This window comes from Elephantulus edwardii, unplaced genomic scaffold, assembly GCF_000299155.1.
Source record: "Elephantulus edwardii isolate Elephantulus edwardi_28Jun2011 unplaced genomic scaffold, EleEdw1.0 scaffold00019, whole genome shotgun sequence".
Classification (NCBI taxonomy): Eukaryota; Metazoa; Chordata; class Mammalia; order Macroscelidea; family Macroscelididae; genus Elephantulus; species Elephantulus edwardii.
In genome coordinates, this window is record NW_006399769.1 from 26,220,892 (window position 1) to 26,229,779 (window position 8,888).

An 8,888-nucleotide genomic window follows, 5' to 3' on the forward strand; every position below is an offset into this window, starting at 1 on the left:
TGGGATAACCGGGATGGGAGTGTCAGAGACAGTGCGATTGGCACAGGACAGAGCAGAGTTTAGAGCTGTTGTACATAGGGTCGCTATGAGTCGCAAGCGACTCGACAGCACATAACAACAACACAAATATCCTGGGAGACCACTCCTTCTTCTCCCAAGGGACTATTGGTGGACTCACACCATGTGCTTTTGGGTTGACAGTGCAACTCCTTACCCACTAGGCCACAAGAGTTCTTAATTATTTTACTGAGTTACTTGGAAAACTTTTGGAAATTATTTTACCTTTGTGTAACTGTGTTACACTTAGCAAGATATGTAGCACAAAACCAAGAAGCAAAAGCAACCCAGGACTTTAGCAACTTTTTTTTAGCTCGATTAGCTCAGGAATAAACATTTTCAAAATTTCAATATAGTGGTATTTTTCTAAGATGGTAAAATTAGTTTGCATATATTTTCCCTAATGTAAACTATCTCAAAGGTCATAGCTTTCTTGTTTTATTTTGTAATAAAAATTGTCTCTTACCCACACATTTCCTCTGTTGCTCGCTGAATTTGTAGCCTTTGTTACATATGCACGTATACCTCACTGGCAGATTAATGCAGTGTCCAGCTCCACAGATGTCAGGGTTCACAGTACACTCATTGATTTCTTTAAAAAGAAAGAAAATAATGTGGAAAAACAAAGAAGGAAATATTAAAAATTGCACTTCTATTTGTAAACCATTTCTTAGCTACCTGGGTGGCTAGCAAATTATTTCCAGTTGTATAATTATCAGACAAAAGGCGACTTCAGGTATAAATTTGGTTCATCAGTTTCCAACTGGTCAGTTACCCTACAGGGTTGGAAATTGTATGATCATCAATTCTTCACTAACAATTGGAGTACAGCCTCTCAATGTGGCTACCCACTCCAATTTATCTCAGATGATGAAGTTGTAATCACCATGTAATTCCTCCAGATAAGAAATGAACAGAGTAAATGTCTATTTGTTTAGTGGGTGAAATTCATGTTCCAATGAATATGTAGAAGCTCCTCCAAAAATCCTCATTAATTCTTAAGAAAGACCACCTGCTTCTAATCAATGCAAAATGTCTAGAAAATACCCTATTCTTATTTGTTACTATTAACGTATTCTATTTGTACTAGTAAAACAGAGTCTTCTTTCAAATCAGTACAGAATTCTTCCCTGATTGCATAAATCCCCACCAGAGACTTGGTTCTTCTAGAAAGCCTGCTCAGATTAGCCCTGGCTGAGTCTCTACTCCACTCACAGATACACACTGCAGTGCAGTGAGGGCTAAAGGAGTTCTCAGCGGTGGCACCCAGCAAATGAACTAGTGGCCTTTGGAAATGGATTATTCTTTGAAGACATTACGTTTTCATTGTCCTCTTGTAAGGAGGTATACTGGTGTGGTAGAGGCCTCAGAGCCGGCAGAAACAGGCTTGGCAGGGAGACAAATCCTGCTGCCATTTAACTAGCTCTGTAGCATGGAGCTCTGCCTTATTTCACAGGGACTTCAACGGACAATTCAAAGGCTGCACTTCTCTGCCAATTTGAATCTACCAGAGGCTCTGAGGGAGAAAGAGAAACAATCTCCTCCCATATAATTCACAGCCTCTGAAAACCCACTGGAGGGCCAGCTACAAGTCAGTTCTACCCCGACAGCAATGAGTAGCATGCTGCGAGTTACTTAATCAGTGTAAACCTTAGTTTTCTGTAAGTATAAAAGAAAAATACCCAGAGTATAAACTTCAGTGTGTGCCTTTAAAGGAAATAAATAATGCTTTAGTCCAATGCTTTACATAGAGATATACAAGTTAGACATAATATTGCTGTTTTTAATACTGGAGTGATTTAAGAAGATAATAACAAAAACCCTCTGCCTTTTTTATAACTTTAAACTATTATCTTCACATTGTAAACAATGCTTAACAGATATCAGAATTTTTGTAATTTTGTGAGATACATTCAAGTCAGTATATCACACAGGAGTTGATTGTTCATCTTTCTCCTGTGGAGCAAGGAGTGGCTTCGAATTGTGCTCAACCTTTAGGTTGGCAGTGAAACCCCTTACCACTAAACCACCACAGTTCCCTGGATACTGGTATAGGTGAGCCCAAAATAAACCCCATTGCTTAAGAAGACTGCAGGTGTGAACATGACAGGTTGAGAGCACAGCCTTGCTATAGCATTTATGATCTCAATGAGAAGAAAAGCAGGTGCACTACTGTTCCTAATAATCCAATTATGCATTCTGCAGAGAAGAAACAAAAAAAAGGAAATAGTGCTTTAATATAAGAGTTCAAGTGGCACTCCAGAACCAAAACTGCATTCTTCCTAGATTGTTTATTTATTTATTTATTACTGTGCTTCAATCTCAAGGCAGATTAATGGAGTCACTTCAAAAAGTTGGTGGGCTTCAGATGGGAGAATAGGGTGTGCAAAGTTGCAGCTGTATGCACAGAACTGTCTGAAGTATGAAAAAAATATGTGAGGCAATATTCCATTTGTAAATAACTTGCAATTTCTATGAACCTATGTATGTTAATTCAGTATCAGAAAAAATTTCTCTTTCTCTTGTTGCCAAAGACTTAGACCAACTCATAGTCGCTTCTCCTCTGCATTTCCCAGACTGTAAACCACACAGAACGCTGCTCATCTTACTGCTTCAGAGCCCCCTGGTGGAGTCCAACTACAGGTGAGGCATGGCTTTGGGATTAGCAGCACGACTGCCTGCCAACTGCCTCATTGGATCTCCCTAAATGTTATTTTTACTAACCCTAGTACCAAATTATTGAAAAACTTCATTTTTTTTGTATTTTAACAAAGTTTACAGAAAACGTGGATTTCCACTCATTTATTGTTGCACATTTCCCTCCCTACCACCCTACAGTAAGTACACTTTTCTCCTTAAAAATAATCTTTCTTTTTTGCACAATTTCCTCACTCCCTCTACCCCAGTTCACTTTGCTAAACACCTCTTATTCTGGACTGCTGTCATACAAGAAATACCTAATTTCTTTTAAACAGTTCTTTCCCTCATCTGTTTCAATGCAGTGTTCATTATTTATCCCTTCTTTTCTTGGTTTCCTCCCCACCCTCCTGTCAGTCCTGTTCTGTAACATTGGCATTCGTCAGTTATTTGTCCTTCTGTGACTGAGATATTTTACTCAGCATAATGTGCTCTAGGGTTGCCCATTTTGTATAATATTTTAAAACTTTAAAAGGTCAGAAGGAATAAAATAAAGTAGTATGATGGCTTAAATATGAATACCACCAAGAAAATCCAAAGAATTTTAGTATCTACCTCATATGATTTTTTAAATTCTTTTTTCTTCTGAAACTGAGGAGGAGCTGAAGTGCTTGCTACTGAGGGTCAGGCATGGTAGGCTTCAATATGAATTGAGGCTCAATGTCAAGTAGATAAATGTCAAGTAGACCAACTGACAACATCAGGATGGATGGTGAAGAGATTGAGATTGTTCACAGCTTTAGTCTGCTTGGCTCCATAATCAACAGTCTTGGCACCAGTAACCAGGAAATTAAAAGACTTATTGTGATGGGAAAGTCTACTGTTAGGGACCTCTCTAACGTACTGAAAAGCAAAGATGTGTCTCTGGAAACAAATGTGTGTCTGTCTGGTACAGGCCATGGTCTTTCAATCACTTGTTATGCATCAGAGAGCTGGACAATGACCAGGGAGGACAGAAGGAGAACTGATGCTTTTGAGCTTTGGTGCTGGAGAAGAGTGCTGAGGGTACAATGGACTGCTAAGAAAACAAACAGATTCATCTTGGAGAGGGTTAAACCTGGCTGCTCCTTGGAAGCAAGGATTCTGAGACTTTGTCTGCCATAATTTGGTCATGTTGTAAGGAGAAACCAGTCCTTGGAGAAGGGCGTCATGCTTGGGAGGGTGGAGGGCAGGCGCAGGAGGGGCAGGCCCTCTGGGAGGTGGATCGATTCGGTGACTGGGATAATCGGGATGGGTGTGTGGGAGACAATGAGATAAGGACAGAGCAGAGTTTAGGGCTGTTGTACATAGGGTCGCTATGAGTCTCAAACCACCTGATATGATGAGTAATTCTACCCCCATCCTAATGCTGCTGAGTCAGTCCCAATGCATCACTGTTGTCAGGTGCCATCTGCTCAACCATGACTCACAGCCACCCTATGAAGAACTGATTAGAACCTTGCCCTCTCAACCATCATCATGACTCTATCTTCAAATCCATTACTGTAGTCACTGCCAGAGACAACAGCACATCTATTTACATTCTTACTCTTATCCTGTACACTCTAATCCATCTCCTCAATGGTTTCCTTTCTTCTCCTGACCATCTGTCTTTCCCAACACAATGTCTTTTTCCCAGGACTGGCCCCTTTTGACAACATGCCTGAAGGATGTGAGACAAAGTTTCACCATCCTTGCCTCTGAGGAGCACCTTGGATAGATAGATTTGTTTGTTCTTTTGGCAGACCATGGTAGTATGTCTAATACTTTTTGCCAATATTCAAAGGTATCACTTTTTCTTAGGTCTGCTTTATTCATTATACAACTTTCAAATGCATACAAAGCAACTAAAAATACAAATGGCTTGGATCAAGCAGATTTAGGTCCTTAAAATGACAAATACTACATAACACCACTGTTATAAACAGGATTGATATGGGGGTAGAGGGAACTGAGAAAAGAGGGAATAAACAGTGAACAGTGCATTGGAACAAATGAAGGAAATAACTGTTTAAAAGGAATACATAATTAGGCATTATCTGTAGGACAACAATGCAGAATAAGAGGTGCATAGCAAAGGGACTGGGGGGAGGGAGAAAATTATGCAAAAATAAATTTTTTTTAAAAAAAGTGAACTGAGGAGAGGTAAGGAGGGAAATGTGCAATAATGAATGAATGAAAATCCAACTTTTCTGTAAACGTTAGTTAAAATCACAATAAAAAAAGAAAAAAGACAAAAATAAAATGACATACTTGCACTTCAGCACTTTAAAGAAATCCTTTACAGCTGAGTTTTCCAATATAACACGTCTTTTGATTTCTTGACAGCTGATCATGGGTGTTAGGATTGTGGACCCCAGTAAAATTAAACTGCTGACAACTTTAAACTTTTCTCCATCTATCATGATTTTGTCCATAAGTCTTGTGATAAGGATTTTTATTTTCTTGATATTGAGGTGTAATCCATACTGAAGGCTGTAGTCTTTAACCTGCTTCAGTAAGTGCTTCAAATGTTCTTTACTTTCTGCAAGCAAGGTTGTGCCATCTGCATAATACAGGTTGTTGATGATATACGCTGTAGTTATGTGCCATCAAACTGACTGCAATTCAGAACGACCCTATAAACAATAGCTCTGAACTCAGCTCTATCATGAGCCCATCTCCCTATCTCTGACACACCTGCTCCCATTACCATAGTCACTGAGTCAATTCATCTCACCCAGGGTCTTCCTCGCCTGTGCTGACCATCCACCGTTCCAAGCATGATGTCCTTCTCCAACAACTGGTCCCTCCTGGCAACATGCTCAATGTATGTGAGACAGAGCTTTAATATCCTTGTATCCAAAGAGCAACCTCGTTTTATCCTCTCCAGGACAGACTTGTTTGCTCTCTTGGCAGTCCAATACTCTTCTCCAGCACCACAGCTCAAAGGCATCAATTCTCCTTCTGTCAATCCTAGTCATTGTCCAGATTTCTGATGCATAGCAAGTAGTTGAAAAGACCATGGCCTGGATCAAGTGCACCTTAGTCTCTATACTGACATCATTGTTCTTCAGCACTCCGGAGAGGTCCTTGACAGAAGATTTTCCTAATGCAATTCGTCTTTCAATTTCCTGACTGCTGGTGCCAAGAGTGATGATTATGGAACCAAGCAAGCTGAAACTGTTAACAGTCTCAATTTCTTCTCTATCTATCATGATGCTGTCAAGAGGCCCAGTGGTAAGAATCTTTGCTTTCTTAATGTTGAGCTTCAATTAACATTGAAGACTGTCCTCTTTGACCTACAGTTTCAGCAAGCAAGGTTGTGTCATCTTCATAACGTAGGTTGTTGATGAGTCTTCCTCCAATCCTGATGCCACATTCCTCCTCACAAAGTCCAGCCTCTCAAATGATCTGTTCCGCATATAGATTGAAAAAGGACGGAGAAAAGATGCATCTCTGACACACTCCTTCCTCGATTTTGAACCATGCAGTGTTTCCTTGCTTTGTTCAGAGGACTGCTTCCTGGTCTAAGCATAGGTTTTGATGAGCAGAACCAAGTGTTCTGGGATTCCCATTCTTCTCAATGTTAGCTACAACTGTAGACACTACGATGATGCACAGCAGCTCTAACTTGAGTTTCTCATGATAAAACTCTTTATGGGAAGAGACTGCTTCTCTTTCTCCGAAAGAACAGCACCTGGATGTGACACATTACACACCGTGCTGCCAGAGCACTTTTTGTGTGACAGGTTGTATGGGAACTCTGGTGACCTAGTGGGAAGAAGCTGCGCTGCATCCGTGAAGGCACGGGGTTCGGCTGCTTTGTGGGGGAAAGATAGTCAGCCTCCTTCTGTGCAATTAGCTGCCTCTGAAAACCTGCAGGAGTGTCAGCGATGGGCTGGTTCCAGCCAGAGAGTATACCAGAATAACAAAAGAACACCAAAAAAAAAACACCCATGTAATATTGGAATAATGTTTTGAATGAAAAATCATAACATAGTTATAATAAAATAAAACTGGAAAGCAATGCATCGAAGCATTAGGTTCAAAAAGATTAAGGAATCATTTGGGTTGCATGCCGTTGACTTGTAACCAACTCAAAGCTGACCCTCCTGTTTTCAGAGGCAGCAAATCACAAGGGAGAGGGAGCTCACCCTTCTACCATGGAGCAGCTGGTGGATTCGAACCATGTACCTTCAGGTTTGCAGGTGAGCGTCTTACAAAAGACCTCCCTTGAAAGGGAGGGAGTGTTATCTTTAAATTTTTGTTATATTTCACCAAATTTCTATAAGTAATATGCATTATTAGTTTTACTGTCTGAAGATTTTATTAGAATGATCATTATTTCCATGTGCCACAAAAATATGAAGACTGTAGAGTAGTCCTCTCCAGGTCTTAGATGCCTAGATACACATTTTCTTCTCTATTGATAGGACTTCTCCAGTGGAATACCTAACCTACAGTAATGGGAGGGGGCTCTGGTGACATAGTCCTTTGGGGAGGTGTTCTGCTTACACAAAGGCCAAGCCTCTTTGACTGTTCACATCGACTAGTGGCTCCAAGAGAGAAAAATCTCCAACAAATGTTTATAGCATCCAAAAACCCACTGGAAAGTCAGCTATGAGATGTTTCAGACGTGACAGCCATGAGAGAATTTTACAGATTAGAAACCTTTGGAAAATGTCTGATATTTGGCCTCCTTATTTATGATTTAGGTAAGAAGTTAAGTCTCCTACTCTTGGAGTATGAAATGAATAATAATGCATTTTCTTCCAATCCTGAATCTTAAATAGAAACTTTAATAGGCTGAAATCATATACATGATGAATATTTGATGATTTTCAGTCAATTACCATGTCAATTAAGTATATAGCCATGCATTAAGTATATAGTAATACAGTTTGCTGTTCTTGACAGGCAGAGCTCTGAATAAATATAAGAACTGTTACACTGAAACCACTAGAGGTACTCAGAGATGCAGGCAGGCCCAGGTGAAGAGCTTCCTGGACAACTCCTACTTGCCCTGAAAATTTACTCTCCCTTCCAAATGACTGAACTAGCCCCTAATGGACACATATTCTTTCATTTGCTCTGAATGCAGCTTTTCTTTTTTAACAAGCAGCTTTCAAGTAACCTAAAAAGCATCAGAGTATTTTCTTGCACTTAAAATAAGGCTAGGGAGTTTTGCTGGCTTAGTTGTAAAGAGTTTGAATCCACCAACTGCTCTGCAGGACAAAGATGGGCAATATCCTCCCATGTGATTTACTGCCTCTGAAATCTGCCAGAGAGTCAGCTGTGAGTTGATTCCAACTCCATGGTACAAAATAACAACAGTGTAAAGCTAGGAAACTCTGGTGGCCTAGTGGGTAAGGAGTTTTGCTGTCAACCAACTACAGGTGATTAGAATATACCAGCTCTTCTGTGGCAGAAAGACAGATGATATTATTCCGCATCATTTATATCCTCTGAAAACTTGCTGGAGGGTCAGCTATGAGTTGGTTCTCACTTGACAGCAGCAACTTGTTGAAAGAGAGGCTAAACAAAAAACCATGTGCACCTCTTCCAACTCACAGATTCAAAAGACACATTCAGAAATGGATCCTCTGGTACCCTGGGAAAGCCTGTGCATCACAGGGAGAAAGGGACAGTTTCTAAATCCCACTGGATTTCCGCCTTGTCCCATTTTTACACAGTAGTTAATTAAGGTAAGTTTCATCATGGCTGATATAAATGATCCCTTTCATCCATTTGCCCAAAGATTCTACCTTCCTTATAGATAGAAAATAGACACAATGGTGTTAAAGCTCCACATTGCATCACTGACTCTTCAGTTTAACATACAGCAGGTTTTCCTGTTGTTGTTACTGATATTCTTGTGTGTACTGTCAAATTGGATCTGACTGGTACAGGAGGAGACTACCTTCTCCAGAAGAGCATCTGGTGGATTCGAATCACTCATCTCTGGGATGCAGTGCAGCTTCTTGCCACTAGGCCACCAGAGCTCTCTGTCACTGATATTCTTAAGGCAGGGAAATGTTACTGGTACTGATAAATTAGAGCCTTTGAAAGATACCACCACCATCTTGTCCTGCCTGTGCTTCCCCTCACCCCTTTCTATTCTATTTCTTTCTCAAACACAGATGTGTTAATACAGAAAGGCAAGTGATGAGTGA

General features: G+C 40.3%; 1 protein-coding gene across 4 annotated transcripts in view; it reads right to left on the reverse strand.

Moving 5' to 3' along the window:
• LTBP1 (latent transforming growth factor beta binding protein 1) overlaps positions 1–8,888 on the reverse strand; it is a 687,127-nt gene that overhangs the window by 179,453 nt on the left and 498,786 nt on the right. For all 4 annotated transcript variants that reach the window (XM_006882359.1, XM_006882362.1, XM_006882361.1 and 1 more), the window contains one exon: positions 524–649. In XM_006882359.1, the coding sequence (XP_006882421.1) occupies positions 524–649 (126 nt within the window). The remainder of the gene's footprint in view (positions 1–523; positions 650–8,888) is intronic.